The sequence below is a fragment of the Phaenicophaeus curvirostris genome, chromosome 3 (genome assembly GCF_032191515.1).
Source record: "Phaenicophaeus curvirostris isolate KB17595 chromosome 3, BPBGC_Pcur_1.0, whole genome shotgun sequence".
In the NCBI taxonomy this organism is placed as follows: Eukaryota; Metazoa; Chordata; class Aves; order Cuculiformes; family Cuculidae; genus Phaenicophaeus; species Phaenicophaeus curvirostris.
In genome coordinates, this window is record NC_091394.1 from 35,663,698 (window position 1) to 35,686,752 (window position 23,055).

The following is a 23,055-nucleotide window of genomic DNA, read 5'->3' on the forward strand; positions in this document are numbered from 1 at the left end:
TTGAGGATAAGATATTTGTAAAGCTCACACGAATTCAAAGCACACTTGGAGAAAACTGATGTAGGAATAATCGGTGGGACCCCTGAGGTTCTAATACAGCTTATGAGGCTTGCTTCAGAGCTGTGTGTTTTTAGAGGCAGGGATTTGTCACATGTCACATTCTTGCATTTCCCTTTCCTTATGCTCTTGTCTGCTGCTGGAGGCAAGATGCTGGGCTGGACTTTTGGCTTGGCTTGTAGGCTTTTGCTTTGCTTACTTTTTTGTTAGCATCATCAAAACCTTGTTTTTTCTTAGCCAGCCATACTCTTTATTGTCCATCTTAATATCAGGTGATTATAATAACTTCAGTATTGGAAGTCCTACTAAATATCTAATCAATTAAACCATTTCTATTAAGATTTCAGCATCTCAGCAGAGGTATTTTTTGAGGTATGCTAAGCTTAGGACAACTGACTTGTTTTTAAACAGGGCTGCTGGTATTCTAAGTTCCTCAGTGCTGAATGTGTATACTTAAATGATTTCTGCCTTGTAAACTCGGTAGCGTTTGAGGAACTCCTGAAATAGAAGAAATTAGAGAGCAGTTTGACCCCTCCGAGAACTTGAAAGCTTCCGTGCTGTTGTCTCAGATGATGAAATACTGGTTCTTGACATTGTTCTACTTGTTGAACCAGTTATGTTTCTTTATGTGTTAGGCAAGCCCTCCCTCATCAGCCTTGCAATTGAGGATGAGGGCTTTTAAGAGTACCAGAAAGATGGATGGAAATTTTTTCTCCTATTTGGCTATGGCTCGACTGTTGGCTTCTTTTATATAGGATCTGTATTGGAGGAAATACAGAAATCGAAGAATTCTTTTGGGCCACACGTTTTCCTATTTTTATGTATTTTTCTGGTGAGAAAAGTTTTTTTTGTGAAAAAAATGCTTACAGGTGTTTCACTGGCATTTATTTAATTTGTGTCAGGCTTAAAAAAAATGAATATGTGAAAACCACGCTTTTTTGGGGGGATAAAAAAAAAAATACATGAAAACCACACCATCTGGGGACATAAGGTCAAAGGCTGGTAAACCTACCGGGGGAGGGAACCTGCTTTAGCACAGAAAGTATGAAGGTGCTCATAGCAGCAACTTGGAGAAGGTGGTGAGCTAGAGCAACGTGTGGTCAGCTTTAAAATTTTGTTTTAATTTTTAGCCCTGATACTGGGTTGGGTATAAAGAAAAAAAAAAAAAAAAAAACACAACAAAATAAACAGAAAGCTGAAATTAAGCCTGGAACAGTGAATACCCTCAAGGCTCTTAAATAATTATTAGGCAAATTTTAGTGTTAGTGATCACCCTGTCCTAGGTACAGGGCTAGCATTTGGCAGGCTGGAATTTGGCAGCCAGGCAGAACAATGCTCTAGCCATCAGCATAGCAGTGGTGTAATTATTGTGCTACATGGCTGATCGCGAACTAGTAAATACAAAAATGGAACTGCAGTCAGTACCTGTGTTTGTGCTTTGATACAGGAGTTAGACAAGGTGAAAATGAATTCTCTCTGGTGGCACAGCTCTTGGAAGTACACACAGGAACTAGAATCACCTGGCTATGTTGGGCAGGTGGAAAAGGCACTAGGTGTGGAAAGTGCCATCCTTGTAGTGTTGCTTAGACAGGGTGAAAAGATGCCTAGCAGGAGATATGTTTGAAGATACTTCACCTGCACTTCTGAATTTTTCTGCTTGGCATCTACTGTGCCTGTCCCCCCAGGTGCCTTGCTGTGGCTATATCCTTCTGCATCTAAAGCTGTAAGGCAACAGGCATCTAAAACTCCTCTTCCCCCCAACTCCTCCTGTGCTTAGCTTTTAATGAGTTTAAAAGATTCATCATGAAATTCAAGTCATGTCAACAAAAAAAAAAGTTGAAAGTTCCCCAGTCGTAAATTGATGACACAGGGACAGAGTTTGGGTTCATATGCAAAATGCTTATGTAATTTATGTACCTTGTCAGCCTCATCAAGAGCCCTTACCATGCTTCAGTAAACGTGTGATGGCAAGGATAAAGCTATTGTATATGTATCTTTTATACACAGCCTTTCCCTATTGACTGTCTTGCTGTATATACGGTATAGCTGTTCAATGCTAATACTAATCTTATCTGCAGATTACAGATTATATTTTCAAATATGCAAGCCTCTTTTTTTCTTAAAATGCAGAGTAGTAGGAGGATTTTTATCTTCTATTTTCAATGAGGTTATGTAAAGTATCTGCCATGGGGTTTTCATTTTTAAATGCAAATAATTGTATATGGCAAGGAGTATGATGAGCATTTAAAGTTGACATTAAACTGAAAATGCATAAAGTTTTCCTGAAAAACTAATCAAACAGGTCATTAGTCAAGGTTATAATGACTATTACAACATTTTAAGATGTTTTATATTAAAAGTGGTTGATAGTTTTTAAAACGACAACTGCTCCATCATCCTACTAGTTGGTAAGAATTCTGAATTAACATTTCGTTATTTTGCATAGATATTTTCTTCCCACACTTTCTTACAGCTGTACGAGCAATCCTTGAACCTCGTAACACCCAGAAAACTGAGATTTAATTTGTTTTAACTTGCATTTATGTTAGGCTAGGGACATCCATGCTATCAGCTATCAGGCTCTGTGTTTGACAACCCACTAAGCTGTGATGCTGTGATTCTCTAAGCCCCAGACTGGAAAGGAGAAACCACAAAACAAACGGTATGCCAAAAGGTGTCAAGTTCCCACACTGTAAAATTGAAAAGCAAGACGTAGGGACTGCTTTTGCTTCATCTAATCTCTTCCTTTTCATCTTAAGCGTTCTTCTTCAAATTAGTAGGACAGACAGGAGGAGGCATCCCACTGGCTGCCCCACGGTTATGGTGAACCTAATGGACTCCTTGCACAGACACAAGACTCTTGCCTTTTTTATTTTTCCCCCCCTTCATTTTTTTTTACTTAGCTAGTTAAGGGAAGTCTTGGGATTTCTCTTGGTTGACTGAAACATGTTAGGACTACGTCATTCTTGTTTTAGCAGGTTGTAAAGAGCCTTTACTCCTTCTAGTGAAAGGTAAAAGCCAAGCACCTCAGCTGCCTTGCAGCGGGGCACGGACGCTTCTGCATCCTCCCTGGCCTGAGGTAGGTACCCTCTGCTGCAGGCAGGGTGCCTTGGGATTAAATGCAGCCTGTGGTACAGAGGAAACCTGCTGCAAGGGGAAGCACTCCAAGCTTGCATCAGCTTCATGCAGGGCAACGGCTGCCCTGCCTGCCCTGCCACTGCCTGCGATGCTTGAAGCATCAGCTTCCCTCTGAGGGTGGTGTGAAATGGTACCAGTGGGCTGTGGGAGTGGACTTGAGACCCTCCGTGTCAAATCTGAGCTGTTCTTCATACACTGTGCTGGTCTGCATCATCAGTCTAGCGCTCAGGAAATTTTTCCCTTATTAATTAATTAATTTCTATGGGATCGTCTTCTGATGCTTTCAGAAACACTTCTCATTCAAAGCACTTTGTTTCTGTTGCATTAGCCTGGTGGTTTTAGATAGTCAGAATGTGGAGATTTCCACACAGGATCTCAACCTCGTTTCACTTGCTCTCTGAGGTTGGTTAAGTAGTAATGGAAAAATGCAGTGGTTTGAACTTTCATCAGTGTTTTTCTCGAGTTGTGTCTCCAGCCCCCAAAAAACTAAAACCACCTATGGTGCTGTTTTCAGTAATACTGCCTAATGTATATAGACTGATTACATTAGTGCACTTTAGCTGAAGAATATTTTCTCACTGCATTTCTTTGCTGGTGATCTAGATTGTCAGTGCAGGAAAAAAATAATTGAAGTGGAATCTTCCTTTGTGTCCACTGAAAAAAACATGTGAAGTGCCTTTGTCTCTACTGAAAAAACATGCAAAGTGATTTTTTTAAAATTAATTTTCAAATGTCTTCTGATGCAGTAAGAGACAGTGCATTTTTTTGAGAAAGCAAGAAGAAAAGCTGTTGCCGTCTAAAGCTGTTTTGCTGAAGGTATTTTTAGGATGACTCAGGCGCGAGGCCTGAGGGAAGTTCTTGCTTTAACTGAAGGGGGAAAGAAAGTGCTGACATTTTCCTTCCAGCTGTTTTGGTTAAATATTTGAATATAAAACCCTAGCCTTTCAGGCAAGATACAATTTTTTATTTTTTAAAGTTGTGATAAGGTAGCCTTCTCTTAATGTCTAGTATGGTATAAATCTACTAATTTTCCATTTTTCCATAGAGAAACAGGGTCTTTTGAGATTAAAAGCAATAAAAACGAAGTCCTTTTTTACTTGTGTAAGAGCAGAAGTTTTGAGTCTTCATCAAGAAGCAAAAAACCCCCAACAACCCACCAATTTTCTTTGTAGAAATCCATGCAGTGAAAAATATTCACATTTGGGCATTTTGCTTAAGTTTAGTGAACATATCCCACTCATCACTCCTGCGTAAACTTTTCGGGTGGCTTAGCAGTCCTCCTCAGTGACTGCTTCTGCTTTTCTGTGTGCTGTCGATGTATGGAGCAGCTTGTTCGGCAGGACAAAGTCATTACACTGGCATGAGGACTGTCTTCCATGAGCAAAACCAAGGTATTTTCTTATGTGCTTTTTTTAAAAAAATAAAAATAAAAAGCCCCAAACAAACAAACAAACCAGAAACACACCCACAAATAGAAGATTTCTTTTGCTTAAACGGAAATGGACAGCTTAAATTGCTGTCATAATTTACTGGTTTCGTATTTTGCAAACCCCACACTTATCAATATTTCTGCTTTCCTTGCTGAAATTCCCAAACCCTTATTTTTCTTCCTTAACTGAAGTTCTTCCTAAGTAAGGCCTTCAAAGTTTTTCTTGAAAATTCTTAATGCATTTCTAATACATATAAACGTGTTCAAGTCGTATATGTTGATATGCTGATGTCTTAAAAAAAATGTAAAGGTTTTCATAAACTGTATCTTATTTGTGGTGTAATTAAAATCTGTGAGGTTATATCTCTCAGTGAAGATCAAAAATAGAGAATGTAAAATCTGGTGAAAAATCTGGTTTATTTTTTTGTTTAAAAACCCACCACAGCACCATCATATCTAACTCAGACTGTTGGTATCCTTTTAATGATCTGTCACAGCAGGAGGTGTGTAAAACAAGAAGCATATTTTAACGCATTCCAATCTCCTTCCTTGCATTCCTAAAAGGCACAGTTCCATCATATATTTAAAACCCCAAGGAATTTGATGATATTTCCACTCAGTGGATAACCTGCTGGGAGAGCTGTATTCGACAATAATGTGTGAAGGTTTAATACCAGAGAAAGAAAAGCCATTGTACCTGTGTTGTTCCATTGTGTTTTTACTTACACACTCACACAAACAGAATTGTAGAATGGTTTAGTTGGGAAATGACATTAAAAATCATCCAGTTCCAAGCCCCTAGCCATGGGCAACAGCACCTTTCAATAGACCATGTTGCTCGCTTTGAACACCTCCAGGGATGCGCATCCACAGCTTCTCCGGGCAACCTGTGCCAGTACCTCATCACTCTCACAGGAAACAATTTCTTCCTAATATCTAATTTAAATCTCTCCTCTTTCAGCTTAAAACCGTTACCCCTTTTCCTGTCACAGCACTCCTTGATAAAGAGACCTATACCAACTTTCCTGTGAGCCCCCTTTGAGTACTGGAAGGCTGCTGTAAGGTCTCCCCATGGAGCATTCTCTTCTCTAGGCTAAGCAACCCCAACTCTCTCAGCCCGTCCTCATGTGGGAGGTGCTCCAGCCCTCTGATCATCTTCATGGCCCTACATATATATGTATATAAAATATCAGTATTATATATCATATGATATGATGTTACCTGTGGTTTGCTTGTTTGTGCTATTGACCTGGCTTGGGATAACCATGACCTGGCTCTGTGGCTTGTGACACGGCTATCATATGGAGTTTCCTCTATACAGTGTCATATATGATTATTTCCTTTTTTATTGCTGCTCTGCTTTTTCCCCTCAAGTAAGTGAGGGGAAAAACTTCCCACTTAGTGAGAAGTGTCCCGTCTTAAATGAGAGTGTGTCTGTCACAATTATCATTTGTTTCTAGATGTCTACTACTCCAGGAGGCTGTCTGCCAAAAGTTGGGGACATGAGGATAGGTCTTAAAATAATCCAGATGATAATCTGTCATTTTATGGGAAATAAAGAGTGTGCTGTGCCTACCATGTATTAGAAATTTCCATTAGTTAAATTATTTTCTTATCTCTTAGTAAAAGTAAGTAGTGTTCCAGTGATAAAGAAATGTTACCTTTGTGGAATTTTCAAATTAGACAGTATCTTCAATGTCAAAATTTTAAATCTGAAACAATATTAAAATGAGGTTTGGATCAAATAATATTATTTGCAATTAATAGTGGGCTTCGTATTTTTCAGTTCCTTCTGGGCGTTGCAGATTATTTCTGTGCGATGTGTTTTTGTTTAAAAAGAGTTTTTGAATGTGTGTATCATTGGAGAATTTTTAATATAATTGTGAAAGAATATGGTACATCATCTGAAATAATTTGCCTTAAAATATTTCACATATGGCTAATACAATGAGACAAAGGAGAAGGGAATGACTGGACAATATCAATACACAATGTTTAGCAATTTATTGTTGGCATATGTGGGAGTTGTCAGAACAACCAAGGAGCTGTGTTTCAGTGTCACTGGGGTGAGTGTGTCACGGTCTGCGCTGCAGCAGTTTGGAATAACCTAGTTTTTCCTTCGAGCCTGAGAGGCAGTGGTTTGTCAGGTAGTTGCCCATACAGGATCTGTAGTTATAAAATGCAGCAGGTTGGGAAGCAGCTGCCAAAAATTTTGTACAGCAGTGTTAAATGTGCGTTGGTGCAGTAACGAGATCGGGTAGCTGTGTGATACAGGTTGCTATGAAGACATAGACTTTAATAAAACCTTCAGCAGGTGGACCCATGTTAATAGCCGTGCCTCATATACAGTGAAAATCAGTGGTTTTTGGTTTCCAGAACCAAAATTCAATTTATTATTTTTTTTTTTAACTCCATAGGTATGTGTAAGACATATGTGCAATAAATATAATTCTTGGAGGAAACATTTCAGGACATGCAGGAAGGGTAGGCAGCTTTCTGACTGTGCACCAAGCACATGTTTATTTAGTTATTATTTCTGTTATCTGTAGTTCTTTGTTTGGGGTTACAGTCTGACAAAGAAGTGGTCAGGAACTTCTAAGAGGAATTAATGTTTATTGTTTTTTAAATAGGGGTAGCTCAGCTAAGGAGATCAAATCATTTAATCTTTGTGGCAGTCTAAGGTGGCACACTTCCAAAATACTTGAGTAATTTTTCTTTATAATATAGGATGATTGTGAATTTAAATGTATACATTTATTGTAGCAGTTGTGTGAAATATGCAGATAATCCTTTTAATAATGAAACTGTAGTTGTCTGTGTACTTACGGATAAGCTTCATTTGCTCTGGCTCTGGGAGTACATGCAGTTAGCATCCTGGTGAGATGTTTTGGTGCTTTCTCTGGAACAGTGTGCAGGAGAGAAATTGCTGAGCTTTAGTGAGAAGGGAACCTGGTACTAGTTTTGAAAGGTGGAAATGCAGAACTGGTGTTATTTGAACAAAACGGAGTCTTAAATCCTATGAGGAGGGTTTGTTTCAGTTCTAATTTTTTTATTCTACTGAGAGGATAGTTGGAAAACAATTTAAGACTTCAATTGTGAACAAATGGTTCCAACGTAGTTGAGTGGTTCAGCTCATAAATATTAGAGAAGTCATTTAAACCCACCAATTTAGAAGTCTGTTGAAGAAAGGACCATTTTATGGGAACCTCGTGTTTTATAGGAACGGTGGGTAAAAGTCAGATTGAGTATGGCCTCCATGCTTATGACAGTGAGGACTTTGCAGAGCTGTCATCCTCCTACGTATCACAGCCAAGAAGTCTGGCATTTATTGAGTTGTACCTACTAGAGTTGGAGAGATTTAGGGTGAATTCAGTTATATTCTATTCTTTCAATTTAATTGAAACTCTCCCTCCTTCTTTCCCCTCCTCAAAAAAAAAGAGAGGGGGAGAAAAAAGAATGCTTTCACAGGTACTGGGGAAAACAATCAGTTATATCTGAAAGGTATGTTCCAAGCTCAGATCATGGTGAGTCAGGCCATAATATGGTACAGAGCTCAGCTCGCAGTGCTGCTGTTTCTTACCAAAACAATGTCTTTTCCTGACATTCAAAGCACTATTTGCTACCAAAAAGAAATTGGTCACAGGTTTTTATTCATTCCAGTTGCCCCTTTTCTTCCTTCTTGCTCTACACATGCAAACACACACTTGCAGAAGGAGGTCCCTATTTCCCATGGGTTCTTCTGTGTAAGAGCAGCAGAAACACAATTCCCTTCCTGACACTGATGTATTTGGGTGGCAGCAGGACATCTGCAAAAAAACGGCACGAGAATAAGACTTGAGGCCTCCCTTTGTTCCTGCTGTATGTGAATTCTGGATAGTTTGACAGAGGAATAAGCACAGGGCTACTGCTCACCCTCTTCTGCTCCCGTGTGACAGTATTGGCTCTGCTTTGCATAGCAAATCCTGTTTGCTGTTTGTATCGCCGTGTTTAACACCTCATTGTCTTGTTCTAACAGCATTTTTCAAACACGTATTAAAATATTCTGTAATGCGCCATAATACCTATTCCAGAGAGTCCCCTGACTGCATGTATTATTATTGATGGTACAGAACTATGGTGGGATTAGTTGTTGACTGCAGATCCAATGCCAATGCTTTTCTTTCTGCAGTTCTGTGTAATTTAACATGTCAATAGCCTCACTGGTAAAATATGATAAAATTTTGTATGGCAATATTACTCGTAATGTACTGCATATAAATACGTGAATATATTGCTTCTAAATTTAAACAGACAACTCAAGGCAGATTTCACTAAATGACTTTCTAAAATTTTGCTTTTTTTATATATGTATATTAATAATGACTTCTCTTTCTTGCAGACAAAATTGAAGAAGCACAAAAACAACTTAATGGAACAGAAGACCAACAGAGAGGTAATAAACAAACCCCAAAATGAAATAAGAAAAAAGATCATTGCGATTCTAGAGGCTGATCCAAAGCCTTCTTGCATGAGTGGAAAGACTCCACTGGGCTGGGTGCTGGATGAGGCTCTGGGCATCTGCAGATCAGATGCTGTCATCTGTAACGCTTCAATTTTGCTGAGACACAAATGCTTTGTTTTAACCACTTGAGTAGCTGTGTTGACCTTGATGAGACTGCTAAAGCTGTAGCATTAGGGGTGTGCACAAGTTACTAACTACAGCCTGTACCAACCGTTTGTTTCATTACATGATTTACCTAATGATTAATAACCATATTTGATACTGACAAGCAATATGTGGTGATTTCTAACAGATGTTGACGAGGGATTGATCATCACACGTTGTTTAAGAAACAGATGACCTGTGACAGATTAAGTCTGTGTGTTAGAGCTTAGAAAGCTGGTGGAAAGTCATTCCATTTCAAGGCTGGCTGACTGCAGCAGTACCTGTTAGGTACCACTCATCTGCACACAGGCAGAGGAGCCCAGAGAGACATCGGTGGGGGATGCCCAAACAGTACCTTGCTGGCCTATTCCCAGGCCCATCATGGGAAAACCATGCATCTCCACAAGTCACGGGGGGCACAGGGGTGGGCAGAAACCCGAATTAAGAACCCAGAGTAAGGGAGACCTTCTCAGATCCCTTCTCAGGGCTGTCACAGCCAAAGCTTCAGCCACAGCATCAAGGTGTAAAACCCGTCACCATAAGCCATGGGCAACAGCTGTCCAGATTACTTTCTTGACTAAGAGTATTTCTAGTTGGGGGTATGGGATGTGTTTGGGGATGCAGAGGGAAAGCTTTTAGGGATTGCCCAGGACTTATTATAGGATCCCTAGGGAAGGAACTAAAAGTGGAAAAAGGAAGTTATTTAGGTGATTTAAGGATAAGCACATGTAGAAAGCAGAGGGATAACACAGTAAAAGGGTCTGTTAGCAAGGTAGCAGGGGCTGCTGGTTGTCTGGCCATGCCCTGCTTCTGACCACCACAGTCTGTCCTGTTTGCTCATTAAGCTACACTTTCAGTTGTTTTCCAGTGAAGGGCTCTTTACTCTCAATGTGTATGGAGGGGTCTGTGGTGCAGTAACTGGAGTGAGTGCAGGTGTGTGGATGAGTGTGTGATCTTTATCGAGGAACAAGCTAGACAAGAAGATGGGTCAGTGAAGTGGGCTCGGGCCAGGTTGGGTTTGGGGGTCTATAAAGGGTCAGTGCTGGGTGTGAGAGCGGCTGCTGCTGTTTAGGGGCAAGAGCACAGGTGGACAGCTACAGGGACAAGGGGAGTCCTGGACAGCTCTGTGTGTTTGTGCGACAGTTTGTACCAGCAGCTGGAGGGGGTACTCCATGTGTCCAGGTGGCAGCAGTTGGGGTCCAGGTGCAGCTACTAAGCAGACTGAGTGAACCCAGCTACTGGGGGGGATCCACCTTGGACTTGCAGATGTATTCCCGCTAATGGATCTCAGTCCCTTGCAGGGTGCAAGATTAGGCATTCAGTGTTGTTGTGAATGCTCAGAGTGTCTGACTAGGATTGGTATGTCTAACCATATATACATATATATATACACACACGTATACCTGTGGTGTATATGTGTGCGCTGTGCATGTACCTGTTGGAAAGACATATTCAGCCTTGCTGCTGGTTCAGCTTGGGGATGTGGAATGGCAGCAGACTCACCTCCCTGAGGTTACTGGGTTTGGCATGAGATGTTTTTCTCAAACAACCATGTTGTGGTTGGGCATTCCCCTCTCTAGTAGTAGCAAGCTGTCCTTCTGGCCTGTGGCATGTCTGCCAATGCTGTTGTTGTTGATGCTCTGTCTTGGAATCAAAGGTTATTATAATTTGAAACAATGAACTTCAAAACTTTTTGAAGATTAGGGAACATAAGAAAGACCTGAGTGGATCTCAGCAGGGTCCATCTGGCCCAGCATTCTGCCTTCAAGAGAGGCAATAGAACATAAGTTTCAAGGAACAGCACATAAGCCTGGCCACTTTCTGCAGTCCATTCCAGTCAAAAAGAAAATACATGTTTTGAGCTAAACAAGTAAACAAAAACGTCCACATATTCACATAAGTTATTTTAAATCACAGTCCAATTTATACAGATTCATGCAAAGTATGGTTATATATTTTTCCTCTCTGTACATTTATTTTGTCTTTCAGTTCATCTAGATCACTGAAGATTTTTTATTTCCTGTCTGAAATGAATAGGGAATGTAATCTTCATCACAAGTTAGCTACTCCTCTGTCAGTAGTGGAGCTGTCAGTGGCACAGCATTTTTGCAAGAAGAAATTTTTCATGAGTTTAATCATGCTGGGTTTCTGCTGACTAGCGTTGTGTAGTGATCAGTCCTAACTTTATACATGTGTGGGATAGAAGTTATATTTAATTGACTACAAGAAGATATACATTTAACACCTCATTTTGCCATTAGCTGTAGAAATCCAATTAAGTGCAAATTGGAATAGGTCTCTGTTTAAGCACAGAGGAGACAGTAAATAAGCAGAATTAGTTTTCAAGTTTGTGGACTTTGGTTATTCAGTACAAAATTGCAGCTGGAAGACCTGCTTTTTTTTTTTTTTTGGAGTGATTGTCCACTGTTGCGTTCAGATAATGGATATTCACATGACCTGCCACTTGAGACCAGACACATGTTCATTAGGGGCCATGCTGACGTTCCTCCTCAGTGAGTATGTACGGTGGATAATTCCTGTGTCATTCTATTTTCTCTCAACTGCCCGGTTGCTTCTATGGATTTTCAGTAGCAGAAGCTCTGCTTCTCTTCAGCTTTGATGATACCTCCTGAGGTTGTTTATACCCTGGGTGTACCCCTGTTTTGGAGTTGAATTTCTGACTCAGGTATATGGTTTCGTTACTATGACAGAGAAGTTCTTGATGCCAGCGAGTGCTCCACGTGGTATTCTTTAAAACCTAGAAGGAATGGTGAGCTTGAACTACGGATTTTTCTTCCTTGAGAAAGCAACGAAATCTTTCTCTGATGTGGTACCCAGTGGGTATCGTGAGCTGGAAAGCAGTCAGCCAAATCCGGCTGCTTTGTCTTTGATCTGCTGCTGGCCATCCTCCTAAGAAAGCCATCCCAAGAAAGTCTCTCTTCTCCTTTCCAGACTGGTAAATTCAAATCCTCTCAGGTCTTTGTGATTACCAAAGAGACTTCTGATTTGTTCAGCCCCGGAACCAATTCAGCCACTGGAGGCCAATAGAAAGTACTGTAAGCTTTTGTTTTCTTCTTTATCCATTGCAGCAGTTCTCTGCCTATCACAACAGTCTGGTTTCTAGGTCCATCAGCTCCACCAAGGCTGTTACCGCATTCTTTAAGACTAGTGAACTAACTTGGTTATCACTGTACTTGGCACCAGCAATGCTAAGACTGCTACCTAAATCTCTTTCTCTGCTCTGCAGCTGTTCACAGAACTGAAGTTGATGACATAACTCCAGCAACACCAAGATTTGCTGTAAAGTGGATGGCAGATCCCCAAAAGAACCATCACATGGCCTTATGTATACTCTGCTTTGCCCACCCATCCTGGTGTCTCTCTGGCTCTTAGGAGTACTATTCTGGTCTCACCTGCATGCTTCTTGCCATGTCATGGCTAAAAGTATCAATGATAAATGGCTAGATCAGATCTATGATGGATTTCCTCATTCCACTTCTCAGTCATGGTGATTCCTTTGTCCTCAAGAGTATAAGGTTGTCCAGGATGGTCTGAGGACCTGCATGTGATCTCCAGCCTCATTGCAGTTTATACTTGCAGACTCTCATAGTTGTTTGTCAGGTATGAATTCATCCTTCTGAATAAGCTGCTGTTCTTGTTTGAATTTCTACTGACATTTTTAACTTTCTGCAGTGTTGTGGTTTAACTCCAGCTGGCAACCGAGCACCGCAGCTGCTCACTCACTCCTGCCTGGTGAGGTAGGGGAGGGAATCAGAAGGGTAAAAGTAAGAAAACTCATGGATTGCGATAAAGACAGTTTAACAAGTAAAGCAAATGACACACACTCACCTTTTCCAGAAATCCATACAGTTGTGACAGGTCTCCCTTGATGATAGATTTTCCTTCCCAAGGTACTGCAAATTTCTCCCTAAGACAGTGTCAGCATTTCACCCAGAACAGTTATCTTTCCATGGTCGCATGCTTTGATATTAGTCATGCTCTTTTCATTTGCATCCTTACATACAGAAACGTTGGCAGGTTCAACAGTTATGTCTGATTTGATTAGTAGTAGGTTAAGTGGTAGCAGGCTCTGTCACTATTTGCTTAGAAACCACCAAGACAGAATCATTCAAAGCCCTGGTTTGGACTCTAGTAAAAGTTCAAGCAACGTCTGTGGTGCTGCTGAAAAATACCTTTATTTCCAGTCTCTGTCATGGAGCTACCTAAAGCTTCTGTCTGTACTTGCTGATCTGTCTCTGAAGCCATAAGGTTGGCAGGGCATTTGGTGGAGTGGCTGAGTAGCCACTGTTCGCATGCAGGACTGATATTCTCTATTTGCTGACTTAAGCTTCGTATAACAGTGTGGAACCACCTATTATGTGAATGTACATTTGAGCTATTGTGGAAAGAAAGAGTAAAAAAAAGAGAGATTATGTTCCAGCAGCAAATATCCTCTTGAGATGCACAATCCACATGCACATATGTTCCCCTCCCACACTTGCAGTCCCTTCAAAGTCGTGTGTTGGCATGGAGGAGAGGCAGCTGAAATTAAATGCCCTTTACCTTGTTCGCCCATCTGCTGTTTTTTTAACCGGAATGTTATTTTTCTAGTAAGTTGAACGGCTCTGAGATTTAGGTGGGGAAGTTTGTCATTATAAATGGAAGCATGAGACACTAGTTCGGATATGTAGGTTCTGCTGCAGATTCATGGTAGACATATTTTGTCGCTTTGGAGTCCTTACAAACCCTCCCTACCTTATCATCCTGCTTGTCAAATGAATGCATGATATTGACAAAATTATAAAGGGAGTTTCAAACACATTGTTATACCCGTTATACTCTCCCTAGTTAATCAAAATGTTGCATATGTCATACCTTAAAGATTGATGCCTTTTTTGTGTTGCCCTATCCCAGATAACAGATGACTTTCATTAGCCCACCATCTGACCTCAAAGGAGTGGCCAAGTCTCTTCCCTCCTCTTTCCTCCCCACAGGCACTCCTGCTTCCAGTCCTGCTTCCTCCCACTGCACCCCTCCCTACCAAAAAGCAGGTGGGAGCACTGTGCTGGTGGTCTGCCTTGTTTCTTAGGTAATCAGCTGTTGTCAATACTGTGTTCTTTCATTCCAATGTTCAAGGGAAATAGGAAATAGAATGGGAAGGGGAGAGAGCAAACAGAAGCGTGGGAATGTGGTACAAAAGTATTTGAGCATTTTGTTTTACCAGCTTACAGTGAGCTCATCCTCCACAGATGTTTCCCGGTACGTTTGCAAGTGTGTCAGCTTTCTGGATTTTTTACTGCTGTGGCACCCATGTAGTATTGTTAATCTGAAACATTTTCTCCCTCTTTTGTAGGATTTGTACCTTACTTTTTGGAGCAAGGCATGTAACCAAGATCCAAAGTTTCATTTGATTCTTTTCATCTTTCTATCCTTATCTTCAGCAAACATGTGGGCTAGAAATAACAGTCACTCTAAATGGAAGTATATAATCTTCAAAATTTTTGAGTTGCAGTAGTGTCCAGTTTGCTGCTTAGTGCTGGTGAGAGGATTAGCTTGCCTTTTTATTTTGCTCTGGGCATACACCAGAGCTGCCTACCTTTTGCTTTCCAAATGTCTAAAACTACAAGATAGCAGTGATGCTTCGTGCAATTCAGTTGTGCACTTTCTTGATGTCTGATTTCATAAAGTGTTTGTATCTGCATTAAAGTATGTCAATACCTGTGTCTGAGAGGTAATTTGTTTAAATTGGTCTGTGTATGTCAAAGTGTAAGGCTTTAAATCAAGACTGAATTATTTTCCTAAAATATTTACAGCAGCTCAGACAGCTGTCATTGGCTTAATACAGGCACTGTTCATGTTTTGCACTCCTGTCATGCAAGATCTCACATTTTCATGAAGTCCTATCTATTCTTACAGTCTCTGGTGTTTTCATACTGAGAGAGCGTTGCATGCTGCTAATAGCAACAATGCTGACTTGAAAGGTCTTTTCTGTCTTCAGGCACAGTTAATGCAGGAGTTTGTGCCCATGAAGGACAGTGAGAAAACATTCCTGACTTCTGTGGGAGCAGGAGTAGTCTCTAATATCATTTAACTTCATTTTGCATTGCTTTTTTCTTCAATAGTTAACTGCATTTTAATGTCTTCATTTTACCAGTGGAGGCAAACTGATAAAAATGGAGATTTTTACATGTTCTTTGCTCTGAGAAACAATATTAGAATATGGGTTTAACCCATGGAAGCTTTCTGGCTCCTGTAAACCTCATGGGTTGTAAGTCAATGTCTGTATCTGTTATTTCGATTCTAGTTTTCTTTGGTTAATACATTTAATTTAGACTATTAGCAGCTGAAATCTGCTGGGTAAATCCACTGCTGGTGCTAGACACAGCACGAACTGGCATTGTTTTGACAGGCAGACAAACAGATTTACAGTTTTAAATAGAACATTTCATCCTTTGGAGCTATTACAAGAACCTGATTAAGGCATTAATGGGATGTTAAAGTAATAGTATTTTGACTTTTTCTGACAAGTATAGCAAAATTTTTGAGTGACAGTTCAGCAGAAGAGATTCCAACCTGCAAGTATAATTTCCAGAGAAGCATTATACAAATTAACTATGTAAAACAATTGTTTAAAAAGCGGCTTCTTGATAGTAAATGGAAAGTGGCTATTCCAAATCATGGTACAATGTGTTGTTAAATCAGTGACTACATTTTCAGATGCAGTGAGATTTTGAGCTTTAATGAGTAGAAGTATTTCTTGCAAGTTTCTAAAAATCTGAGGCCAGAACAAGCTTATTTTTGTGGCTTAGCTAACGAACTAGCTAATTTGAGAGGCATACTTACGTGTGTGTAGTAAATGCTACAGGTTGCTAATTTTAGCTGCTGTGAGCTGAGAGCAAGCCAGTTGTGGAAATGCAAGGTTTTTTGCTTGTTAGCTTCCTTGTAGTCTGCCTTACATATGAGTAATGAGTGTATTTCTCATACTTTTCCAGATACCCCTTTAGTTCCTTTTAGTTGTTCATTTCCTTTGTTCTTCTTCTGAAGGGAAAATGTAACATACAAAGGGATGGTGAGTTAGTTACAGCGTACCATTCTCCAGTAGTTATATGCTACTGACTGACCTGGCTGGAGTCTTTCATAGGAATCTCCTAAAAAGGTGTGAGTATATGCATGAGGGGTTGAAAAGAGAGACTGCACATCTGTGAAAAAGGACAGGCGAAGCTTGAGGGGGGAAAGAGCTCTGAGTGGCTGAGAGGTCTCAGCACTGAGGACCTCCCACTGATGCTGAAGCAAACCTACCCAGCGGGAGATCACCCTTCCCACCTCTAGCACTCTAGACTTAGCTTCCACATTTAAGACATTCCTCGTGTCTAGATTTCCATCAAGTCAACTTCTTCTGCTTTTGTCATGTGCACAGCACCATTTAGTCCTCAAAGAAAGACCTGCTCCGTAAGAATTTTCCTATATGCTTTGTCAAAGCTCCTATTCCTTTCTTTCTCTTTTTAAATAGTAAGGTAGTTAGATGTGAGCTCTTCTCTGCTCTTCAGTTGCTACTGGCAGTATGGAAATTGCTCCATTTGATCCCTGCTTTTCAAATGAAAGATTGTATGGAAGAAATGCAGGGAATATGACTAAGGAACTTGTTCTGTTTGAACGTCATTATCTGCAAAGAAAGTTTAGTTAACATCTTGTTCCTTTCTTTTCTGGTTTTTTCCCTCAGACTCATGTTTGGGGATTTTGTATTCAGTATCTCATCGGACCAGATAGCAGTTGCTTGTTGCTGATAACCCTTAAACTGATTGCCATTCTGTAATTCTGTTTTAACGGCCTTTCTTATTCTGTGTGTTAGGGGTGGAAGTCGTTCTTATGATTTACTAGCCAAATACTAACTTTCCAGTAATAACTGATAATCCTTAAGTTGAAAACAGATAATTTAGTCATGAAGCTGTTCACAACATTGCTTGACATTCTAGGAGGATTTCCAGATGTCCCTGAGGTATTTCAGTTAATTTCTGGCAATGTGCTTTCTCTAACTGGCTATATTTAAACAGCTCTCTTACATGGACAACTGAGTGGAACTGGTTTCTGATTAGGATTTCACTGGGAGTGCATTAATTTGCCTTTGGAGGGGCAGCCTGTCTTTTTTCATGTATCTGGAATGCCTAGCAGGGGAGAACTTCTCTGGCTAGGATTGCTGGTGTTGTTAGTTGTCATAATGTTGTCTCTCCACCTGCTCATCGTCAATGTGTTTAACGTTAACAGCACATAATCTGTCTTCTGTTGCCTTTCTTCTGTCTTTCAATGAAATGCTCAAGTCCTGTGAAGCTGTACAGTGGTTCAGCCTCTGCTGGTTTCTTACACACATAAGATGCTGTGAAGTGTTGCATTTGCTTCCAGTTTGCATACAGATGTTGGCATTTCTATGCTGGCTTTAGTGTTACCTCAGTGGTCAGGGGGTTTATTGCTGTTTGATCTTCATTGTCTTCCTCATCAAGCACACTGGTTTCATGGCTAAAAATCTGCTGATTGTTACTTTCTTCACTGAAGCCAAGAAGCTAAATATACAAAATGAGACCAAGCTCTTACAAAGCTCTTTCTTGGTCTCGTTAGTATATGGTAGTTATGTCTTTATACCCCATCAGAAGTCTCACTGTCAGGGTTTTCTTGATGTGAGTAGCCATGACTTTTAAAGATGCCATCAGAAAGACAGACCCAGACTGCAACTTGTCATTTGCTCTTTACCTATCCTAGGGCCAAACAAGAGTTGGCAGGCTCTCCCATTTGGGATGAAACCATATCACAGGGGAGCTTCCTGGTGAGTCCAAGCTGTGTGCCTTGGGGCAAAGGTGTCTCATGTACCTTATGCTAAAGTGTTGTTGCACAATTTATAAAGCTGATCTGCTCTGCCCTCGCTAATGATGCAGTGGTATTTCATCTAGTGTATGAGGAGTAGCCCAGAGTGCACCTTTCTTTGTCACTGTACCATTCAACCTATCATTAGCTTTATCTCAGTTACCTGGTTGCATATATCCTTGATTCCCAGGAAAGAAATGTTTATGTTTTGAATTAATGAGTGCAATATTTCTGTGTCTATTTACCCTAGCTTCAGTCAGTCCAGAAACTTATTCTGCCCTTTCATCTTTAATGGGGAGAGAGGTGCTGAGACATGAGCTCTAAGCAGCCTCTTCCTCACTCCCACACCAGCTCTTGTCTCTCTCAGTCTAGTTTGAAATACAGGCAGGCCTGTTATTTCAGGAAAACGATATTCGAAATCAAGAAATACTTCTTCCTTTTCCCAGTGTTACCTTCATAGTGACAGTTCACTCCTGGTAATATAGAAATAATGGAAACAGTAGATTGTATTGTTTAATTGTTACATCTTTTCCCAAATAACGAGTGATAGGAAGAGAAGAAATGGCCTCAAGTTGTGCCAGGGGAGGTTTAAATTGGATATTAGGAAAAAATTCTTTACTGAAGGAGTGGTGAAGCATTGGAACAGGCTGCCCAGGGAGTCACCATCCCTGGAGGTGTTGAAAAAATGTGTAGATGTGGCCTTGGGGGCATGATTTAGTAGGTATGGTGGTGTTGGGCTGACAGTTGAACTTGATGATCTTAGAGGTCTTCTCCAACCTTAATGATTCTAGGATTCTGTGATTTTGTACTAAACTTTATTAAACAGCATTTGCTTGTTCTTAACTATTGCTTCCTTATGGAAGCCAATAATACGAGTATTTCTCGGAATGTCTTAATTTGAAAACCTATAAATTGCATATGAATAGACTTAGACATATGGCAATGCCAGCCACATCTGTAGTTATGCTAAAGCATCTGGTGGAACAAATGGAATGTTTTTAAATTGCATTGCTTACGTTGAGGTGGTTGTTAGTTTTGCCATCAGTAAGATGAAGTGTGCACAGAATTTACTGATGTGATGGTGGAAATTCAGAATTGGAAAAAGAATTAAGCAACAATAAAAACTGAAAAGTAGGATTCCTGGAGGATGCTATTCCCCATATATATGTGTTCCACATGGCCAGAGAGTGTATCATCGGTATGTGTTCTGATGCAAATGACTTATTAAGATGAAGACCTACAGAAGCATGCAAACAGTGTATTGGATGTAAACGTGAGCAAAAGTACTTTGCAGACCTTCAGCTTTATGTATTCCAATCTCATAACAATGGAAGCTGATGAAAGGTGTGATAAAATGACTATGATAAAATGGCTTCTATTATAAAGTGACTAGATTTGGGGACAAGGGGAGAGCAATGAATGTAATTTTTTATCTTGACTTTAAGAAGGCTTTTGACACTGTCTCCTCATGTTGTTGTATCCAGGTTAAGGTGCTAAAGTCTTGATAGGTGGGCAGCCAGAGAGGGTAGTAAGATAGATTTCAACAGGTACAAATGCAATACCCTGCACCCTGGCAAGAGGAGCCCCTGCAATGGGGCTGTCTGGGAACGGACTTAGCAGGGAGCAGCTCTGCAGAAAGACCCTTGGGGATGCAGTGCACAGCAAGCTGGGCACCAGCCAGCAGCACACCTGGCAACAGGGGAGGCCACGGAATCCTGGTCTCTGTGAATGAAAGCACGACCAAGAGATCAAGAGAAGGGATTATCTTAGCCAGCAATCCTTATGCCATGTTTGGCATAAGTTTGGGGCCTCTCAGTGCAGGGGGAACATCAAAAACTTGGAGTGTGTTCAGTGTTGGAACACCACAACCATCAGGGCTGGAGACGTCCTATGAGGAGAAGTTGAGGGTTGGGGCTCATTCAGCCTTGAGAAGAGGTTGGATTGGGGGGGGTTATATTGAAGTCAGATTTGTCACAGTGGAGCGTAGTGTGAGAATGAGAGGCAACAGGAATAAGGCAAAATGAGAGAGGCACAGACTGTCTTGTTCTTCACAAGGACGGTCAAGCAGAGGAAGATGTTGCACACAGAGACTGTGTAGACTCCTTGGAGATTTCCAAGACCCTACTGGACCTGAGGACATTGGTCTGATCCCATAGCTGGCCCTGATTTGAGCAGGAGGTTAGACTAGAGATTTGCTGAGGTGCCTTTCCACCTGAATTATCTTGTGTCTTTATGAAATACTAATTTTTAAATTGGGGAAACTTACTTAGTGGTAGAGGTACCAAATAAGATTTTTTTGGTGTATGTATCAATATATATTTTTTCGAAAATTACCTTTAATATATGAAGTTGAGATATGATGATTTTTTTGGGCTTGCTGGGATGTGATGGTAGAGAGCATTAAAATTGAATTTGACTGTACACAAACGTGTGCTGTCATTGAGGTTAATGGCATTATTCAAATGAGTGCTGGTAATGCATATTAACATGTTTTCTGGAGCCTGTGTTAGTTAGTAGGACATTTGCTATTTTGGTTAATAATGAGAAATTATGCAAATAAAATAGTCATTTTGGTACAAAAACCTGGTATGAAATGACCCTTAGAAAAGGATTGGAGAACCTCTATCTTGCTGACAGCCAATACCATAATTTTGATGGGTCACATATGAACTCAAACCTTAGTATTCTGTGTTAAAAACACCAAGAAAAATAATCACATGTTTACAGGCAATATGAAATCATGAAAACATATTTAATTTATCCATGCCTTATGGAATTGTCCAGTGTTTGTTGATATGAACGAAAGGACAGACGTTGGTATAGATGAACACTTGATTCAATCCCTATCAGACTGCTTTAGCCTTTGAATGACAAAGCTCCCTCACACCTTTTTAATTAGTTAATGTCAAATTGTGCTTTACATACAGATCAGGTGGTTTTTAAGGGTGTGTTCCGTATGGGTTTGGACTGGTGTAGCAATAAAAGATGTTAAGCATAGATGAATCCTACCAACAGAGATTTTCAAATATTGCTGCTGACTTGGAGTACCTTGACTTCTTTGACTTGCCTTGTGACCTCTGAAACACTTAGTGACCACCACGTGGCCATCTCAAGAAGTCTGAAGTTACGCATCTGAAACAGGGCTGTTAAAATTGTTGATTGACTTTAAAATCCTCTATTTGTGCTTGAAATTAAGCGTGGTGTTTGAGTTAATCTTGTTCAAATCTCTCTGTTGACTTCTGGGCTGAGAACATCTTCATAGTTGTGTGTGTGGTTTATGTAATCAAGGGGGATTGGTTTGTTTTTCTTCTTGGGCTGTACTTAACACATAGGAGATGGTATGAAGCTAGAGAGGAGATATAGTAAAAAATTAAGATTTAGTTATTTCTTGCTGTGGTAGGGTAAGTTTTGGTGGCTATGCATTTGCTGGTGAGACTTATTTCTTTATCTCATAATCATGCTCTTTAGTTATTTATGAAAACAGACCCAGTGGGGTGATTCATGAGTGGTCTCGATAGTTTCGGTGAAATCAAAACTAAATAACTATGTCATGCCAAGAATAAAAATATTTTGAATATTTAAAAGCCACTTGGAAGCTTAGCTTTAATCAGAATAAGATCCTTAGGAATGGACTCTTGCTTTTGAAAAGCCTTCCACAATAGTAGCTACAATAGTACAATATACAATAGTAGCTACTATTGCTAGGTGTCAGAGTAACTTTTTACTGTACATTTTAAGACGTCACTTTGTGTTTAAACACTTTCAGAATTGCAGTGGCCTCAGAGTGAAGTACAGATTTCACAGCTAAAGTTTAGGCACCTGGGTTTGAAAATCTGGTCTCTTTATGGAAACCTACAATGATTTTTAAAATTCTGCAACATAAAGAGAGCCTGTGAGATGAAAATCGTGCCATTCATTGGACTAGTAGGGGCAGGTAATGGTCACTTGCTCTGTGTTTCACAATGTAGTAATGAGGGAGAAAGAAGCTTGGTGCCTTGCTTGTTCCCTCTTATTCTCTTCCTTTTTAAGTACAAGCACGTAGCTCTGTTTGAAGGGAGAGAAAGAGAGTGGGTGTTATAATAACACATAGGCTTTGAGATAGGCAGTTCTGGAAGTTACTTAAACAAAACCATTGAGATCATTTTGTCAAGACACTGTCTACTTCACCAGTAAATGCTTCGGAAGGAAAATTCAGATCACTAATACCTTTCCTTTATTTGCTGCATGAGTTACTCTGCCAGATTGCTATCTACACCATCACACTTGGGTTCTTTTGCTCTATTTCCTGTGCATAGAACAAAGTGCAGCAGAGAAATTATAGGTGAATAAAATCATGTTTCGAAACATCAGTTTTTCTTGTGTTTTGAATGCAGAATTCATACTGAAGCAAAAGAATTAAACGGAGAATCTTGATAGCAAAGCAGAACAAAGCCAACCAGGCAAAGCACGAAAGAGATGCTCTAGTATCCCTGGGATGTGAAAAATGAGGCGCTGAGCAAAATAAATAGCATTGTTGCCTCTTCTCTTGGGCTGGGTAACTTAATCCTTTTTGATGTAATACAGCTTATGAAGAAAATCCTTTTTAGACATCTGATTGAGGTGACAGCACTTCTCTACAACACCACTTCACCACCTGAGAAAAAGGGAAATTACCACCTAACCATGAGAAGGGCTTTGTGATTGCGGAGGGAGGTGAGCAAAGCATGTGGAGTGGCAGAGAGAGAAAGAAAAGCAGATCAACTTCTTCTTCTTCTTTTTTTTTTTTTTTCTTGCAAGTTTGGTTTTATGTTCTCTTTGTCTGGTGTCAGCTTGTTGATGTGGGTACATGGGCACTGGCAAATTATCACACTCCTGAAAGTTTGTAGCTCTGAAAGGCAAGAGTATTTAGTGTTCTGGGTCTGATACTTTCCACCAGCTTTTTTATTGCTCCTGG

At 40.3% G+C, this 23,055-nt stretch overlaps 1 protein-coding gene across 2 annotated transcripts in view; it reads left to right on the top strand.

Annotated features, from left to right (window-relative positions):
* Positions 1 to 23,055, top strand: part of HIVEP1 (HIVEP zinc finger 1) — a 118,284-nt gene that overhangs the window by 61,803 nt on the left and 33,426 nt on the right. For both annotated transcript variants that reach the window (XM_069853646.1, XM_069853647.1), the window contains one exon: positions 9,003 to 9,056. In XM_069853646.1, the coding sequence (XP_069709747.1) occupies positions 9,003 to 9,056 (54 nt within the window). The remainder of the gene's footprint in view (positions 1 to 9,002; positions 9,057 to 23,055) is intronic.